This window comes from Schistocerca piceifrons, chromosome 2 (genome assembly GCF_021461385.2).
Source record: "Schistocerca piceifrons isolate TAMUIC-IGC-003096 chromosome 2, iqSchPice1.1, whole genome shotgun sequence".
NCBI lineage: Eukaryota > Metazoa > Arthropoda > Insecta > Orthoptera > Acrididae > Schistocerca > Schistocerca piceifrons.
Genome location: NC_060139.1, coordinates 739,732,400 through 739,753,172, shown reverse-complemented (window position 1 = coordinate 739,753,172; position 20,773 = coordinate 739,732,400). Strand labels below are relative to the sequence as shown.

At 43.7% G+C, this 20,773-nt stretch overlaps 1 protein-coding gene across 1 annotated transcript in view; it reads right to left on the bottom strand.

The window, feature by feature from the left end:
• LOC124775814 (regulating synaptic membrane exocytosis protein 2-like) overlaps positions 1–20,773 on the bottom strand; it is a 966,162-nt gene that overhangs the window by 944,966 nt on the left and 423 nt on the right. The window contains exon 2 of the mRNA XM_047250647.1: positions 20,421–20,760. Coding sequence (XP_047106603.1) covers positions 20,421–20,760 — 340 coding nt within the window. The remainder of the gene's footprint in view (positions 1–20,420; positions 20,761–20,773) is intronic.

The following is a 20,773-nucleotide window of genomic DNA, read 5'->3' as shown; positions in this document are numbered from 1 at the left end:
ATGGATTGGTAGTCAGGGGCACGTACTGTTAGCCAAACAACAGGTTGTAATAATACTTAGAAAGTTTATTTTGTTGGTGCAAACGTACACTTTTTTAAATAGAACAATTCCTGTTGACATTAACAAACGAAAAGAAGAGTAAATTAGAATGTCAATGGTGTCTGTTGCAGGATTCTAGTGCGAATCGTCTAGGTGGTATCATATTTTGAAAAGTGCGGTTCTAGGCGCTGCAGTCTGGAGCCGCCATGCCCTCGGGCATGGATGTGTGTGATGTCCTTAGGTTAGTTAGGTTTAATTAGTTCTAAGTTCTAGGCGACTGATGACCTCAGAAGTTAAGTCGCTTAGTGCTCAGAGTCATTTTGAAAAGTTCTCACCCCGACACTTGTGCAATATCTGTGGCAGTACACACTAAAAGACAACACAAGTGCGGACACTTGTTTTGCGGTTTCTGATCAGTAACGAGACAACTGACCATCACAGGTTGTGTTCAAAATAACCACTGGCAGCGGCGATACACGATTCCGGTCTGGGACAGGATGGCTGCTGCACTCGTGCTAGCCTTTCAGTGGAGATGTCCGGGGCCGGCCGCGGTGGTCTAGCGGTTCTAGGCGCTGCAGTTCGGAACCGCGGGACTGCTACGGTCGCAGATTCGAATCTTGCCTCGGGCATGGATGTGTGTGATGTCTTTAGGTTAGTTAGGTTTAAGTAGTTCTAAGTTCTAGGGGACTCATGACCTAAGATGTTAAGTCCCATAGTGCTCAAAGCCATTTGAACCATTTTTTTGAGATGTCCGCGCAGGCTGCAATTAAACGTCGTTGTAGGTCCTTGTCGACAGCGCCTTTCAGCGTTCCTCACAGAAGAAAGTCTACAGGCGTCAAAACTGGGCAACGGGCCGGCCAAAGTACAGGTCTTCAGCGTCCAATCCAACCATCTGGAAAAAATTCGTGAAGACATGCTGATGGACTTCGTGCAATATGGGATGGACAACCATCATGTTGGTGCCACAGGTTCCTCCTAGTCTGCAGAGTAACGTCTTCTGGCATCCGTGGAAAATGGTCTTCTAGAAGACTGCGATACTTGTGCCCGTTCAGTGTTCCGTTTATGACAAACAGATCTTGAACTGATGGTTCACTACCGCATACCACACGTTTGCACTCCATGGACGCTGACATTCCTCCTGACTAAGCCAACGAGGATTGTCAACGAACCAGTAGTGTTTGTTTCGGCGGTTTACGTGCCCATAGTGGCTTCATCACTAACCAAGATACATGATACATCTGGATTATCCTTCCTTTAATGCGCATGTACAGAAGTTAACACGATTCTCATGATCGTTCCCATGCAGCTCTTGACGGAGAGAGATATGATAGTAGTAGCAGGTACGTCATTGGAGAGTACATTGGGTACTTTCCTGACTCATGCCACTTCCTCGTGCGATTGCACGGGAGCTAAAGTGGGGATCAACTGCAACAGCAGCAAGAAAATTAATTACCCCCTCTTCTGTCGTCACTTGTTTCCTTCTGCTACGTTGTCTAGGTGTTATACTACCACAAACGCTTGATAAATAAATGGTACCGGCGGAGGTTCGAGTCCTCCCTCGGGCATTGGTGTGTGTGTGTGTGTGTGTGTGTGTGTGTGCCCTTAGTATAATTTAGGTTAAGTAGTGTGTAAGCTTAGGGATTGATGACATTAGTAGTAAAGTCCCATAAGATTTCACACACATTTGAACATTTGAACATTTGATAAATAAATGCGGAGATGGTTAACGTCTCTTGGGGTATCTTGCCGCATGCACCGTGCAAGTACGAACTGCATTCTTCCTAGCCGGCCGGGGTGGCCGAGCGGTAACAGGCGCTAGAGTCTGGAACCGCGCGACCGCTGCGGTCGCAGGTTCGAATCCTGCCTCGGGCATGGATGTGTGTAATGTCCTTAGGTTATTTAGGTTTAAGTAGTTCTAAGTTCTAGGGGACTGATGACCTGAGAAGTTAAGTCCCATAGTGCTCAGAGCCATTTGAACCATTTTACATTCTTCCTACACTGTCCATGCACCGTGTCGGTTTTTCTGCTTTGGTAGATCCCATCGTCCACTTGCGACGTAGTGCTTGGACTGTCACATACTAACCGACTAGCAAGTGGCAGTGCACTGAAGGAACACACAAACATACTGTAAGCAAACACAACAAGGTAGTACCTAGCAACTACGAAGGTTGAATGGCACAAACAAGTGTCGTGTGGGAACTTCTCAAAATACGATATCTCGTAAACGACTCGCATTAGAATCCTGCAACAAATACCACTGACTTTCTAATTTACCCTACTTTTGGTTTTAACTACTCGATTTAAAAAGTGTATGTTTAACTACTCCACTTAAAAAGTGTATTTCCGCAATATTTGCGGTGCAAGTTTTAGGTGATTCACCCTGTATTGTTGATTGAAATACACTCAGCAGCTTGTCGTCTGCATAGAATTCGTGTGAATTTTATTTTACGTAGCTGTAAATTTTCTGACGTTAATTTCATGTACTGACTCATTCCAGGACCATGAAGACATGCTATTCAATTTTGTCCTACGAAACTAGATACGTAAAATAAAATAAATAAAAGTTATTGAGACTTGGGCGTTTGGGCGTCGGTTGCTGCTATGAGAGCGAAAGCGAGTGGGTAGCCCATTAATTTGAATGGTGCCTAGCCTTCATTTTCCGCAGCGTCTGCGATGCATGGTCACAGGTAGACTGGAGGCAGAATTAACTCAGAGGTTAACTGTTCGTCCTTCTGTTGTCAGTAGACTTCAGCAAGAATTTGCTGAGGACTATGACCACGCAGCTACAGCCTGCTCACATTGCGGGTCCCTTAAACAGGTTACGTTGAGTACTGCGCTCATAAGGTTTTGTGAAGGCGATATATGAGCGAGCTGACCTTCTAATCATGTCTGTACCGCTCAATGCTTGTCACCGCAGGAGAGAGAGTTTTCACTCAGCATGGTGAGAATGCTGATCAATGAAGAACTGCTGTCTTCGCCGGTCAGTCCCACTTAGTCGTATAATTATTTGTCGAGAAACCGGAAAGCGTTGTCGCGTATGAAACATTCCTAAAAGGCTCCGGTTGGGACAGTTCATGTTTATGAGGTGATACTGATTTGGCCACTGTCCTCCGTCTCTTCCAGGTGGATCTGTGACTGTGCAGCACTGTAGAGATGACACCCTTGACGATGTTATGTACGCTGGCACAAGATGATGATTTCATCGTATAGGAATAGGACGTTCGATCAAGTAGGCGAATATCTTCAACAGTAACAGTGTAACAAGTATATAAAGCAGCTCGCTCTTCACGGTTTGATTAAATACTGTGAATTTTGTTTTTAGTAGAGTTTGGTCCCTATCAAGTCAGTTTTTAATTTCTTTAATTGTTCTGGAAGAATGTGCTAGAACAAAGATTGTGCTCTTCTCCGTAAATTCTTCTGATGTATGACCTGCGTTATTTTTACGATGATACCCAAAGTTTCCCACTGAAGAGTCTTTCTTTGCTTTTTTTTATGCCTTCACATAAAATCCTACATAATCATGTTATACTGAAATTCTGTAACTCTTTGTAGAACTGTTATACTTCTTTATCAGAATAGAAACACGATAATGAAGGGACTTGTGGGATTTCCATCGAATATCTTTTGTTTACTTTTAAACAAGTCCTATTATACTGTCTGAAAATTCTTCAGTGACTGTAATACTGTTTTTATTTATCTGGTGTTAATACCACCAGTTCTTATTCTGATCATGTATCTGTCGGAACCTCAACTTAATTTTGTCACTTAGTAGTCAGTCATTATTGGTCCTTGGCAGCCCGTGAGCCTGTGCGTGACGTGTAACGCAATCGTGTGTAGTGGGTTGCAGACACTGACTCACTACGCTGTCTGCAGGATGTGTTGGTGAACAGCCGACCCATATTTGTTCCCCACGAAGAGATCTCTCAGGATGGTTACCTTACGTATATCGCAAGCTGTACGGCATGAATGCATGGGTACGACAATGTGATCTAACCAGTTTGTTTCCCATAAGCCGTACGCAGACATAACTGTCGGCTCTCATCCAAGATTTCACTGGAGTCACCTTCTGGAGCGAAGACTTATTTAGTCCTATCACTTGGAACCAACGTTTAAGATTACTTTTAAGCGGTAGACACAGTAGAGCCCTCTACCAACTTTGGATCAGTAGGAACGTTATGCGACTGGGACGGACGGGAAGCTGATGTGAGAGTACCAACTACGTTCGTTGGTCAGCAAATGTTGTCCGATCTGTTATTAACAAAGTCTACGACTGTTGAGTGGACGAGAGCCTGCTCAATTTCATGAGAACGAAAGGTGTAGATTAAATCATCTGTACCACATCGACGTCTGATTCAAAAATGGTTCAAGTGGCTCTGAGCACTATGGGACTTAACTTCCGAGGTCATCAGTCCCCTAGAACTTAGAACTACTTAAACCTAACTAACCTAAGGACATCACAGACATCCGTGCCCGAGGCAGGATTCGAACCTGCGACCGCAGCGGTCGCGCGGCTCCAGACTGTACCGCCTAGAACCGCTCGGTCACTCCGGCCGGCTCGACGTCTGAAATGTTGCAATTACGCATAGGGCTATCTCACTGTGTATTAGGTAGGACCTTTTCCATGAATTCAAGTTCTTACTGCGTAATGCACAAAAATGTTAATCCTCATTCTGAATTAGAACTTTTATTGTGGCCTGATGCAGAGGACCGTTCCTCTATACTGAGCTATTGTTGTAGTTCAGTTCTCATAAATTTTAGAGTCATTAACTATATTAACAATATACCAGATACGAATCCGTTTTTTAAACTACTTTCTGTGTTGCATTGAAGAAGAGACCCCTGTTTATGATATTATATGCGCATATGAATTTGATAAGTGTGTGGTGATACAGTGAGAGAGTGAATGCGGAGCTTGCTATTTCCTGCCTCCATAACGTCGACATTCTGCTTCTTTATGGAATCCTGCGTCGTCTGCTGTCGTAAAAGTGGAGTCGTGTGCTGCTCTTAATCTGCTTCAGTTTGTGCTACATTTTTTCTGAAGCGTTCTTATAATGTTTAGTGCAACCTTTGGAGGAAAAGTATTGTATGTTTCACTGTGTTCAGTCAGCTATTTTTCACGTAGCAGTAAATCTGGTTACCGTTGATTAGTCATCAACATACTCTGTGGTGGGATTAAAACAAAGCTTCCTCTCTATACTCCGCCTTAATTCTGAACAACATACATTAGCAGCGACAATGGCTCATTGTAAGGAGAACTTATTGCCGGTGCATAGTACATATTAGATCGCAATTTCAGTGTTAGACAAGTGCGTCTCTCATTTTTCACAGTTACGTCAAATATTTCGTTACACTGTCCGTTCCATGTGGAAACGGGAACCTGAGCCTTGCCTTAACCAATTTTCTTGACACGGTTAGTGACTGCAGTCGACAGCAGAATGATAAACTCCAGATGAGTGCATTGGAACCGCACTACAACTTTGTGAACGGCCACCGATGAATAGCAGAGTTGGAGCCCTGATAAGGGGAACCGCCACCCGCCGCGGTTTCGTCTTGTACTACAAGTGTAATGCAGTGAGTGCATTGTATGACAGCGTGTCCTCCGCAGACCGTTGCGCCCACACTGGTAGTTAATTTTTGAGAAAGCCGCGCGACGCATCATTTAGGCAGTGAGCGAACTGCATGAAAAAGTCAATTGCGCGGCGGTGACCCGTCTCCCGTAAATAGATCGCGCTCCCACCCCCACGGATTGCAGAATAGCTTTCGTCTCCAGCTTCAAATCACGATCCCTGCATCACGTATTAAATGTTTATCATGACGAACGTATTGAAGAATTTTACTAACAATGATCCAAAAAGTACGGAATTTGTTTCTTTAATTCCAATTTGTGAAATAAAAATTGTCACCAGATAATCGATTTCTGGGTGCAGCGTCGATCTTCAGATCTGCAGAAAAAGGGACATACTAAATACAACTAACGACAATCAACATCTTTTAAAACAATTAATTATGACATAATGAAATATTAATTTCATACATGTAGAATACAAAAGGTTAAAAATGTGACGAAACCTAAGTTTTTAAATATATCCTAATATAATGAAGCCAGAGTGACAGCGTCAAGAGAGATAAGTAAAATCAGAATAAGCATCGCTGAAGAGAACTAATAATATGATGTGAACTTGACCACGGAACGGCGTTCGTGTAACGACTTCGCTGGCACTGTGGTCTACTTCCCACCATCTGTTCGACGATGCTTATTCAGATTTATCTTTATCTCTCTTAACGATGGCCCTCTGGCTTCATTATATTAGAATGCGTTTTAGAGACCTATGTTCTGCGACTTTTTAAGTTCTTTCTATATGTATGAAACTAGTATCTCATTACGTCATAATTTATTGTTTTACAAGGTATGGATTGTCTATTAGTTGTAGTGGTTTTCCGCTTTTTCTGTAGATCTGAAGGGGGTCTCCACAGGCTGCAATCAATAGTCTGACACAATTTTGACGATCATAGCACGAATTAAAGAAATCTACGTTGAAGACTTCCTAACTAACAGAATCGGTGTTGTTTTTACTGGAGAGACGTCCTCAAAAGTAGCGCCCGACATCTCTCAAGGGAGCGTGATACAGCCATTACTATTGTCTACGTTCTCTCCAAATTTTTGAAAATGACTGCACACAGAAAGAATGAAACGAATAAATATTAACTTTAAGGCTGTGAAGAACAGCGTATCGCCAATAAATGATTAATGTATTGCAGCGCCCTCGCGGGAGAAAAATTGGTGTTACGACAGGCTAATTTAGTGAAGAGCTGTAACAAAAAGTTGAGACTTGAAAGTAGATGTCTGTGTGTCTGGCAAATGTCAAAGGGTGCAGTATTAGCTCGTGATTGAGCTCCCAAAGAGATACACTTATCGGTTTCCGGTAAATGAGCTGGTAGAGCACATGGACTGCTGCTACGACAGTGGGACGTGTATGCAAACATTTGACAGAAAGAGATCGCGTGCCAATAGGACGAGTTACTGGACCTTACTGTATCACGGAATGTTCTCACTGAACGTGATGAACGCCATCTTCAAAAAAAATGGCTCTGAGCACTATGGGACTCAACTGCTGAGGTCATTAGTCCCCTAGAACTTAGAACTAGTTAAACCTAACTAACCTAAGGACATCACAAACATCCATGCCCGAGGCAGGATTCGAACCTGCGACCGTAGCGGTCTTGCGGTTCCAGACTGCAGCGCCTTTAACCGCACGGCCACTTCGGCCGGCAACGCCATCTTATCCCAATGGCTGAAAGGGAGCGTACGTCAGCCTCCACAGTGTTGGCTCAGTACTGGAGCAGTGGATTGGTTGTGGACCTGCCTGCTTCCATTGTCCGGAAGTGACAAGGGCCGCAGGCAGTAATGAGTACGTTTACGTCGCAACTGGAGTGGTGAAATGTATTTTTTTTATGCGCGTCCCGCTTCGATCCCTGTTACAGTTATGACCTCGCACGTCTTAAGACTCTACGATGTTGCCCGAAATCTGCATTGTTGAGTAGTAAAGTGGACAAATTCCAAGTGCGATGGTTTGGTGCGCCGCTCAACGGAACATGTGCTGTCTACCGTTACGTATTGAGGGCAACCTGAACGATAACTACAACATTAGGAAGGTTTGAAGACATAGTCTTCATATTGGCAGCTACAAATGATTTCTGTTCTAACAAATGTCCAGCCGCATGTAGCAAGAAATGCGCAAGAGTTCTTCGAAGAACAATGAGTACCTCTACTTTCGTGTGTTAAATTTTCACAGGCCACGTCACCCACTGAACCATCAAACAAGCGCGGGATATCCGTCTGTACGGGATGCTGGTCAAAGCGGGTTAACAGGATAGATAGATAAAGCTGAATGAATTGCTTCGCGATTCGTTACGAGTTTAAGAAATGCCAGCATCAGAGAAATGCTCTACAAACGCATGTAGAGTGCGCTGAAAGAAAAGCCATGAGCATCGCGTGAACCTAGACCACGTGCTAATATGAGACAAGACACATACTATTTCCTCCTACAGTGACTTTTTCGTGTGCTGCTGACGAATAGAATACCAACGGGCAAAATTATTCTGGTACACTATATAATCGTCCTCAAACAGCGTAGACCAACTATTGTTTGCGAAGTACAAATTTATATACAGATGTATTTTTCATCAGTAAGGAATTTTCAAGAACGTAAATAGACACGACCTGTTGTAGCAGGACAAGACAGAAATACACGTCGCGAACAGATTTTTCTGCTTGTTTGTAGTTTTTACTAATCCAATCCAGGCGAATATTGGTTGCCGCAACATGCAATATGGAATAATAAATTTTTAGTCAAATTGACGAAAAATATTTATCGAAAGTGCAAAATAGTCGCAGAATCGTACCAGAAAATAATATAGTCTGTTAAATCTTAGCCTTAGAAAACAAATATACACTACATAATCATTTTTTTATTTGCAGGTACACTATTTTATTGCTTTTCTTGTGCTCGATATTTGCATAGTACATGCATTCACTTTCTGTTTTCACTATGTGTTATGGTGTAGGAAGTGTGTGATGAAAGACTGTTATTCTTCAGCAATAAAAGATGGCAGGAAAACGTTCTCTGAATAGACCATCACCTGTGTGGTAATGTGTTGAAATTCATGCACGCACGTGGGGAGACACTTATTGAAGTACAACGTAATGTCGAATACACTTAACTGAAGCAGATTTACCTGCTGCTGCTGCCAATCGAACATAATGGGTGTGTCATAGTGTGAGAGTAATATGACTATGTTAATATCATCACTCAGAAAGATTTATTCCGGATCTGCGTCGCTCAAATTAACTGATGAGTAGAAGCAGCTGGTACGGAAGTTGCTGAAAATGTCATTGACGTGTGTGATCGGGGCCCAAATTTCTACTGAACCGTCGCCGCTATGCAACATATCCTGTGCTACCGGCACGCAGCACGCAGCTCGGCGAAAGGTAGGCAACCTCACGGTCGTCGTGCACAGCTGTCTGCATCACGCGCTAACGCCCAAAGACTCGTGTCGTCACTGAGCTGATCTGTTCTAGAAGAAGCCTTGTCTAAATTTTCCAGCAGATTAATAATCGTTGCCAAAAGTGGATTTGGTCCAAAAGAAATTATTTTGAAAGACAATAAAAGTACGTACAGGGTGGCGCACGAAATGTGTTACTATTTTGTTTTTGAATATAAACTTTATTATCAATACAATTTGAAAGGAACATATACTACAATGAAGAGCCGTCCATGGAGATTTGTTCTAACTCAGCGCATGCTCAATATGTCCACCATTTCGTTTCCTAACATCCTTCAAACGAACACTGTAGTTAGTGATTACCCTTCGGCAAATGTCTTCCGTAATTTCACTGCAAGCTTGAAGAATAAGTCTTCTGAGCTCCATTAAATCACGTGGACGTCACGGGAAAATTTTTTCCTTTAGGCACCCCCAAAGAAAAAAGTCACATGGATTGAGGTCTGGACTATTGGGGGACCAATTTTGTCCGCCATTGAAGTGACCTGGAAACCTGAGTGAAATGATCCGCATGTCGAAATGCTCTTGTAAACACTCCTACACAGTGTTTGCAGTATGTGGCCTTGCTCCATCTTGCATGAACCACTGCATGTTGAAGGGCAAGGCAGTAGCAACAAGCTGTGGAATGAAGCTATTGCGAAGCATACTCAAATAACGCTCGCTGCTCACAGTTTATTCAAAGAAAAAGGGTTCAATAAGTCCATGACTGAAAATTGCTGCCCGTGCTGTAATCCTCGGAGCATAATGTTGTCGTTCATGAAGCACTTATGGGTTTTCAGTGGCCCAAAAGCGTACATTTTGTTAACCACACCGTCTAAATGAAAATGCGCCTCGTCTGAAAACCAAATGTTGTTGAGAGTTTCTTCCCTATCCTCCGCCCACTGAGCAAACAGTAGTCTCTGCTGCTTGTGTTCTTCAGTGAGCTTCTGCGCACAGATCATCTTGTATGGGTACATATAGAGGTCACTTTTAAGAATGCGTTGAACGGAGCGTCTGGATATTCCCAGTTGCACTGCTGCCTTTCTACACGATTTCCCGGGACTTCTCTGTAGAGCAAGTCGTACCGCTTCAATATTCTCCGGCGAACAAACAGGCTTAGACCTAGGTTGCTTCGCTTCCAATAGTGTTCCCTCCTGTACAAATTTATCGTACAACCTGTGGATGGTCTTCTTGCAAGGGACCCATCGTGTGTTAAACTGTTGTCCAAAACGCCTCTGAGTCACAACAAGGCTTTTCGTTTCATGAAAAAGTAACACAATTGCCGATCGTTGCTGTGTCGTCAGTGTTCCATAGTCAGCCATTGCTGCTTACTAGTCTCCTCGCGGCAGTATCGTGAATTACACGTCATTTCGTAACTCATTTGTTTTTCCAAGCTCTGCTGGTACTGCTGTAGAGATCCCAGCGGGATATCTAATGTGCGTCGTAAATTGTGAAAGAAACAATTGGTGACACATTTCGTGCGCCACCCTGTATTTTATTTGTTTTTTTAAGATTTTCATTAGTTTTAATTTTTGTGATACCATTTATCGAACTTTCTAGACGAACCTTACAAACTTGATTCCAAGAGAAGTCAAACTGGTAGCTAATGTAGTAATATGGCTAATGAGAAAGTGACTTTTCAACATTTTATTTCGTCGCAGCACGCAAAAGACGAACTGTCCTATTGAAGACTGAACAGTTTCAGCACTTATTACACGGAAGTTGATATTCAGTAAAAATATTGATACTTAGCGTATTCCATTAAAAGGCTCGAGACAGACATTGGCCCTTACTGTTGGCAGAGTGAAACAGCCCCGTTTCATCTATCGAGCCGCCCAAAGCAATTAGCAGTGGAGGCCGCCGCCATGTCCGCTGTTGTTCTAAGTCGTCGGTGGCGTTATTTAGCAGACTTGGGCGGGCTTTCGATCGCAGCAGCTGGCGAAGCGGCGGTGTCCAGCAGGCCACAGGCCACAGCCCAAAGCTCTGCCTGACCTCGCCACCACAAAAACACGCACATGACGCGCTGACGTCACGCCGCCTCCCGGCGAAAATCAATGACGGCCGTGACGTAGTCGCGCGCCGCGCCGCGCCGCGCCGCGCTGCGCCGCCCTGCTGCCCCCGCTGAAGCCGAGCGGCCCACAGCGCTTCAATGCCTGCAGTGGCCTACAGCACGCACGCCGCGGAGCAAGCATTCGCCAGCTCTGCCCGGGTAGTGACTCTTAAGCCAGTTTCTCGCCGAAGCGTCTATGAGCTACTATTAGATATTAGTTAGCAGTGAAATCATCTGTGAAGGAAAGTTTTCTAAGCTAGAGGACAGAATACGACAGTAATGTACAGTAGAAACGGCATGGATTCTGCTATTTATTTGTACTTATACCGTGATTAGCCACGAAGCTTAGCGATATCTGGTATTTTCGGAAGTGGACGATGCGAAACCGAAGGAATGGGCAGGGCTCGGAAAGAGATGAGCTGACTCTAGAAATTTTCTTCGACAACAATCGTTGTTATCAGACTGTGGCAACTGACCCTTAACATAGACAAATGTAATGTATTGCAAATACATAGAAAGAAGGATTCTTTATTGTATGATTATACAATAGCGGAACAAACACTGGTTGCAGTTACTTCTGTAAAACATCTGGGAGTATGCGTACGGAACGATTTAAAGTGGAATGATCATATAAAATTAATTGTTGGTAAGGCGGGTGCCAGGTTGAGATTCATTGGAGAATCCTTAGAAAATGTAGTCCATCAACAAAGGAGGTGGCTTTCAAAACACTCGTTCGGCCTATACTTGAGTATTGCTCATCAGTGTGGGATCCGTACCAGGTCGGGTAGACAGAGGAGATAGAGAAGATCCAAAGAAGAGCGGCGCGTTTCGTCATAGGGCTATTTGGTAAGCGTTACGGAGATGTTTAGCAAATTCAAGTGGCAGACTCCTCAAGAGAGGCGCTCTGCAATGCGGTGTAGCTTGCTGTCCAGGTTTCGAGAGGGTGCGTTTCTGGATGAGGTATCGAATATATTGCTTCCCCCTACTTATACCTCCAGAGGAGACCACGAATGTAAAATCAGCGAGATTCGAGCGTGCACGGAGGCTTTCCGGCAGTCGTTCTTCCCGCGAACCATACGCGAGTGGAACAGGAAAGGGAGGTAATGACAGTGGCACGTAAAGCGCCCTCCGCTACACACCGTTGGGTGGCTTGCAGAGTATAAATGTAGATGTATACTCTGATAAGTGTTCCGTGTACTCTTCATCATAGTCCCCGAACGTTTAGATGGCAATCGAACTGTCCCTACACACTAGTTTTAGCATGTAATAAGTAGTTTATGGGCGCCGAGGATCTCTACTGCTTCGTATAGGGGGCAATCAAATCAAAAGGAAACAGATGGAAAAAGTAAGTATTATTTGAAATCTAATCGCCATATCTGTTAATACATTCATCCTGTTCTCAGACAAGGTGGTCAGTGCCTTCATGGAAAAACGTTTGCAATTGCCTACGGAACCATGATCGTAACTAGGCCCGCAACTCTTTGACCGAAGCAAATCGGCGGCCACTAATGTGTTCCTTCAGGGCTCCAAAACTATGGAAATCGCGTGGAGAGAGGTCGGGACTGTACGGAGAATACGTAAGGGTTTCCCAGCGAAACTTTTGCAGCGTAGTCGAGACAGCGTTGGCAAATGTGGGCGCGTATTATCCTGCAACAGGACGATGCTGTCCTTCAACATTCCCAGGCGTTTGGACTTGATGGAGCTCTTCAGTTTTTGCAAAGTGTCAACGTACTGCTGTGCATTAATTTTTTTTCCAGAAAATCAATGAACAGCGGGCCCATGCAGTCAGAGAGAAAGGTCATTATGACTTTCCCGATCTAGCATGCGCGGCTTCTCCGTCAGGCCGTGGGGAAGCCACTGCACACAGAATTTTTGGAATTATAGATGCTCTGACATAATGGCGTGAGCGGAACGGTGACAGATGCCCGACAAGAACCGAATTTCTTCTGTCGCCCGTCGTCGGACATTTCTAGCCGCAGTATTCACTGTAGGAATGGCGGGAGCGGTAATGACATAATGACCGTGGCCTGGCCAACTGCAGTCTTTCAATGACATCCGATCTTCTCGAAATCGTTTATTCCACGCAAACACATGCGAGCATGACGCACTGTGTTCGCCATAAGTTACAAAGTAGACAGTGCATGAATTTCACTTCCTGACCCTCCTACAGTCAAAATCCGCACTACGCCTCCCTAATCCCTTTTCCCTTCCTCCTTAGTGAAGTCGGACGCACACAGGTCTTGCTCAGCTCACGTCGAGCACGCCTAATAGACAAATGGCACAACGGCGATGTTTCGCGCTGTCCCCTCCTGACTCCCAGTGGAAGGCACTTTTATACAGATACCTAACTGCATTACCGATGTGCGCGTCATGTTCGTTATAAAGTTTGTCTCGTTCTCTTTTGACTGACCCTTATACTGCACCTGGCGGGAATTCGCCACGAACTTTCCAATGTTTTGTTCTTTCTTCATCAGACAAACATTTTATGTGAGGACGTCGCAACGGGAAGAAAAATCGATACCAAATGCAGAAATCATTCGGCGTTTGCCAATGGAATCAGGATTCAGTAAGACATGCTCACGAGCGGGGCTGAGCGGTACTACAAAGGCGCGCAAATCGGCTGCGATCCTCGTCATACCCATTGGCTTCGCGTGGACGTACGGCGTCGAGATTTGCCTGGCGAAAAATTAAAAGCGCAGCCCGCTTCTGCCTTCTCAAACATCATTATATCCCTCAAGGAGGCCGCCACTAAAAACATAACACTATGTTGTAAATTTCGGTAAGTGAAACAAATTTCCTTGGACAATGATCCACAGACCTTAATTGGAGTAATTACATCGTGTGCCAAAAAGACCATGCTATTTGTGATCCGAGGCTTCCATGCTATATCGTGTAGATCGACGATTGCATCCGGTAGTACACCATAGAACCTTGGAAGCATTCTATTTGTGTCAATAATTGTACGAGCTGTAAGCAGCATTTCGGTTAGATGTCTGTAGGCACGAGCCCACCATCGACAGATTTCCGTTTACAAGCATTCGCTAGCACTGCAAACCAAGCGGAAATGGACCTGAGAGCGTGTGAATGAAAACACAGCCATTTATTTGGTAAACAGCTAGTAGGACATGTTCCGAAAGCAGACAGTGAATTGTTGCAGCAGTGGCGAATGCTATGACATAACATTTTGTCACCTTTCGTGACTCAAAGTCATTATTGAGTTATTGCCAGAGTAGTATAACAGCTAGAAAATCGTGCTTATCGAGTCACTTCTGGCATTGTCCACGATAGACTACGGCTTGCATCGTCACCTCCGTAACCTGTCTAATGCCTTTCGCTGCCGTTCTGGCAATATACAGAAGGAGAAGAGGAATGAAACTGAGAAAGAATGCGCGGTTTGCAAAGGGAAGCAGGAAGTAGTCTGCACTTACACAACATTTTTGATAGTATGTGTGTCATAGGAAAAATAATAAGCTCAACTAAACTTCTGTCTTGGCCGATATACATACTTTTCTATGAATGGGTTCACAAACGCTATAAATTTCTTAAAATGAGTCATTTTCCTTTGAAGACTGTCCCGTATTTTAAAGTATTATTGTACTTCCTCGTTAGTAATTAACTAATCTCACTCCATTAGATATTATCAAGCTACATCACAACAGAAATTATTAATTTTGTAAGACGTCGACCACGCCATGCCAATTTTTCTTATTCTGTAGTCTGATAATGCCCAAGAGGGTGAAATTAGCTAATGGCTAATAATGAAATCAATTGCCGCGTGTATGAAAGATTATCACTTGAGAACGGCTCGACCGATTTGTGACGGTAGGTTTGACAGTTTTGCTGTCACATGTTTTCATTAAGAAAAAACAAAGGCCACGTTCAGTTTTACAGTTATGCTGCCGCCTGGTTTCGTAACGATAACAAATTCCGGTAATTTGGTGTGTTGCAAACATTTAGTTGATTTTAGAGCGTGGGTTACTTCTTTCGAAAAAAAGCCACGAGGGCAACACAGGTCAACTACAAGGTCGTCTAATCGATGAGATGAACGAAATGAGTAGCGTTTGGAGACAAATCGAATAAGAATCTCTCAAGAGCGATCCTTTATGACTCCGGAACAACGGATACAGCTCGACTCGCTCAGCTGGAACTTCACGCACAAAATTATTTGGGATATCGACAAAACAGACTGAATGTTTGGCGGTCGGATATGATTCAACAGTTGATTTCATCCCGTTTGTATTGATCAATTTCAGAATAGTGAATAATGTTTGTGAACACTGCTTTGCTTTGAGTTTTCGACACGAACCTCCAGGTTTATGTTTTACGAGCGGAAAGGTCAAATTACCACACTTGATACCGCCTTTAGAGCCAACGGCACCATTGCTTTCTGGCCAAGATCCTCGATTGAAGCACTTCTTGCAGAATGTGCAAAATTACAACAGTTCCTTCCAAATGAGAGTAACAATAAATAAGACCAATGAGAGGGGGAAGGAGGAAATGGGCAGAGAATGGGGGAAATGGGTATACGTAGATGGGAAAGGAATATGTGGACGGAAAGATGAGTGAGAAGAAGATGAGTAGAGAGAGTGTGAGATGAGGGATGTACAGGGAGCGGGAAGAAAGTGACGGACTAGGATAGGCGGACGAGGAAGAGATGGAAAAAGGTATGCGGGACGACGAGAGGAATAGAGAGAGAGAGAAGAGGGGGGGGGGAGGAGGTTAGAACATATATCCAGTTACCATACATGTTTAGTAATTGTGAAGCGTCGCCCGGTTCGCTAATTTCAAAATAAAAGAAAGGGCTGTGCAAGAAAATAACTTCTTATAAGCCATATTTACCCTTGTCGTTATTGTTATTTATATCTTCGGGAAGTCATTCACCATTCACACTTCAAGATAATTCCGAAATAAAGTAAATTTATTCAAAGCATTAACAGGGTATGTGATTGAGAGCGTTAGCCCTCAAAACATTTACTGGAATTATGGATCCATACACAAAGAAATTAATAATTACTGGAACCGCTGTCTGTCATCTCTCGTAATTTGGCCAAAGATCTTTCAGTATTTGTGTACATTGAATGTTCTGAAAAGTTCACTCAAGAGACTCTGTGTGACTGATTCGAAACAAAGAGGGTATGTCTACTGAAAAAAGAGGAAAAAAAATAGTAACGAATATTATTTTTACTTAACTCAAGTTACACTGACTTGTAAGGGATTGAAAGAAGTACAACCAACTCATTTTAGGAGGTGGCAACCCAACGATATGTTACACCAGTCTACATAGACGTGAGTCTGCAAGTGTCATGTAACATGGAGTTTAAAAAAAAAACTGCAGGAGGAACAACTTCCAGCGAAGGCGCACTACTCACAAGGAAAGCCTGGCTCTACTGCGTCGTCATTTATTCTGCTCTATTCTACGCAAAGAACAATGACAGCGTACATTTCATTCTTATAAAGCTAAGTAATGCATACACAAAACATACAACTGTTTTCGCTGTTGTAGACAGCTAAAATTCTGAAAGGCGGCATCCGTTGAAACAGCAACACTCTCTGGCTGAAAGATGACGGCAAAATATACAAAGTAAAGACAGTTTTAAACACAAAAATTCAGTTGATTACCACCAGCGCTTTTGGATTGACTACAACACAACATGCATCCATCAATTACATTTAGTCTATACAACAGAAGCCTTTGGCACTAGAAAAGTCAAGTCTAATAACAACAGGTATTGTGTTTTAGAGGTGCATGGTATATGTCAGGTCTTGCAAACTGCTCAATTTGGAACTGTAAGTCGTGTCTGTAGGTATTTCACGGATATATTCATGAGAAAATTATCTAATGCTCACGCCGGTGCCTGAAGTTATGGAGAATAGGTCTGGTGTGACCTGAATGATAACGAAATTATTTTTAGATAAGTGCAGTCAATGTGGCTGTCTCTTACAATACGTGGAAAAGGGTCGTATCTGCTTTATAGACGTTTGACAGCGTTCGTGAGTCAGCCGCACGCGTAATGCAAGGGCAGTCCGCAGCTGAAATCAGACGCCTGACCACTTGCAGTGGGAATCTAGCGTGACGGCCTTAACAGTCATCGTGAGGAAATGTTATTTGGAGCAGAAGCCAAAGGAAGTACTCTTTGTGGGGCTTCGGGGGGAAGGTATCGTGATTTGGAACTAAGGGCATGCAGTGCTGAACTGTTTCTCCACAAGAGAGAATGCTACTCGCGATCTGTTTGCGATTGTTTCAGCATAAGTCATACATAAAACTGAGTAAATAAAGTTTGAATCGGCATGAAATACACATAATCAAGTAAGACGCTTCAACAATAACATTTTCTTGAAAAGTTTTCTTTTCATTTCCACGTAATGTTCTATTTAAATGAGTTAATTATAATTATGAGGTCGTTGCACATGAAATATCGAATTTCGGTAAGCTGCATGTTCCCAAAAGTGATCAAAAGTAACAGTTTATTGAATGCGGCAAACACATTTCGCTGTGATTTAGGCCGGTTATCGATTGAGCACTTGCGTAGTTGTATTATCAGATAAACGCAACACCGACCTTACTCAAGCTCCTCTTTTTTTCCTTATAAGCATAAACATATGTAAAACACAGCAGAAGTAATCAGCAAAGTATCTGAAGCATTCACGGAAAGTGAATGGAATCTATAGTGCTCATTTTAAAAATATTGGTTCGAAGGTGTGGTCCTTGACATGCACTGACACCTGTCGATAAAATAAAGTTCAAGCGCTACTGCAGGCTAAATTTTGTAAAATTCTAAGGATTCTAGCCGAATCATTGAGCGTTCTTTAATGCTCAGTTTTCCTCCACTCATGTGCGATAAACAGTAAATAAGTATTGTAACCGAGCATGCCATCAGCTACAGACAACATACGATGCGTTGTCTAGAGTTGTGCTTGTTATAGCTCTCGCAGAATATGGAAATTATACCATAGCCTTCCCGTTCTGCACAATGGAAAGATGGTGACGATGGCCTAAAGCACATGGCTATCGGTAGTACATACGAGGAAGATAACAGTGAAAATCGTGAGCTGTATTTTTGAAAACTAAAGACAGAAAGCTTCAACATGCTGGATGAATTAAAAAAGATACGAAAAGAGGAACAATGTTTTCATTCTTATGCCCAACGTAAATATCCACAGTTCATGATCAACAGAGAAGGATATAAAATTGTCGTCACGAAACATTTTCAGCCTTATTGTATCTGTCAGTGCTCGCCACATCTCTCACAAACAGACAACTACTATTGAAGCTTTTGCGCTACTTCAAATGGCTCTGAGCACTATGGGACTTAACATCTATGGTCATCAGTCCCCTAGAACTTAGAACTACTTAAACTTAACTAACCTAAGGCCATCACACAACACCCAGTCATCACGAGGCAGAGAAAATCCCTGACCCCGCCGGGAATCGAACCCGGGAACCCGGGCGCTGCGCTACTTCTGTCATGAAAACTGTTGCTCAGTGCAACAGCTACCACAGTTGCTTTCGCAAGTTTTCTTTAGTCCGGAATGTAGTACTTGTACGTCAGGAAAAGGACATTCGTCAGAATCTCACAGAAGTGACAGAACGTCGTAAGAATCTCACAGGAGTGATAGTACACCATATCATGGTCTCTACTGCGAATAACATTCCGAAGAAACGTAAGGGGCCCAGCCTGGGTGTATTGCAAACATGAATTCTTCCTGACCCTTGACAACTCGAATGGACAAGAAACAAGGGGTGTTTTGCGTGAATCAGTTCATAAGATGCGGATTTCTTTGAATCAAGAATTGCCAGATTGTCACCGGATACCTACAATCAACACTAGCAGACAAACTACGGATTGGAGAACCCAGCGCTCTGAGCTGTATACGAAGCAAATAGCCTTCGAACAACGGACGAAAAGAATCAAAATCCGCTAATCAGCTTTAAACTTGTACTATTCTACGCAGCCAATCATAGACCGAGAAGCGGTTTCCTCAAATAGTCTAATCTCTGATGTTCCACGGAAGTGTCTATAGAATCAGTAGCACCTGTCTAAATTCGTTGGAAGTCTAGTGTTATGCCCACATAAATCCAAATGATGATGAAATACCGCAAAATTGCGCGCCCTAGCATCTTCCATTACGGTGTGCTTGGCATGCACCATACTTTTCCAGAATCCTACCCACAAATGTAAGTCTTCCATAGTGAAGATTTTACTTGTTTGCCCCACATCATTTAGCTTCGTTGTAATCCCCCCGCCCCTAATATTTAAGCGATTTGGCGGGCTATAGGAATTTGTACTAAGATTCGTGTGTAACTTTACTGTCAGACGATGACTTGTGAAAGATGTTGGTCGCAAATGAAATTGCTGACGCGTTTCATCATCATTAGATAGAATGACATATAAAAACACGCGACACAAAAATGGTCACATTGTGTGCTGAAAACATAGCTCTCATTTATGTGGAGCTAGTAGTTAGGGAGCTGACTACTTGAGAGATATATTTTCAGCGCCTTATGAACCCACTTTTTCTGTGGTGGCTTGTTTTATATTTATTTGACCATCGAAACGTGTCAAAAAATTAATGTGCAACCAAGACCTTTCACAATTCACCGAGTGCCAATTCTGAATGCTCACCTGCCTCGTGGATGGAAGCATTTCTCTATCAAGTGAAGTAGCTCGATTGTGTAATTAAGAATTGAGATCATTTCTATATATCCCAGACATATCGGTAATTTATTAGGCGTGCTCTTGTCAAAAATCTTGTTCGCTAATGTTTCGTAAAGTCTGTGCTCCACTAGGCCTGCAAGAAACGAAGGAGTTAAACACTGGCCACCTGGGAGACAGATTAGCTTAATCTAGTGATGAATGACAGATATAGTTTTAGACCGAAAAGAATATAAGACAGGCCAACGTACGTTTCTCGTAACTTGTTTTCAGACTCTGAATATATGCAGTAAATTTTTTCCGCGAAAAAAGAAATATCCGGCTGGAAAAAAAAGCGAATGTTACATTATCGCTTCTTCTTTGACTTATGGAAACTGCTTCATTCGATAGTTCATGTGCAACAATATGATACTTTGGGTAAGTGTGTTTGGAAAGTCGTCGAAATTTTGAACTCAGGATCGTCGTAATATCAGTTATATCTACGAGGCAACGGGTTCCGTGACAGATGAAAAGGCCCGGCCTGCTGTTTCGTTTACGTCTCGGCTAGGGCGTGGGGAACCGGCGGAACGAGGCACTACTGTGAGCGGGGAAGGTAGGTGAGGCGTCATACCTGTGGCGGCCGGCAGGCGGGTACTCACCTTTCTCGCTGTCGTGCTCCTCGCAGCTGGTGCACTCGGGCGTCGACCTGAGCTCGTCGTCGGAGCTGGAGAAGGAGTGCTGCTGCTGCTGCTGGTGGTGCGGCGCCAGCCCCACGGCCGCGGGGCTCATCTTCTTGGCGGAACCGCTGCGCTTGTGCTTCTTGTTGTTGGCGGGCACGGCGCTCGTCACGTCGACGGACGACGACTGCTCCGAGCTGAACGAGTCGTTGCGGTAGGAGGGCACCGGCGGCGCCGCCGGCTGATGGTACTGCTGCGACCGCATCAGGCCCTCGAGCTCGCCGCGGTAGTAGCGGATCTCCTCCTCGCGGTACTGCTGCTGCTGGCGGTGCGGC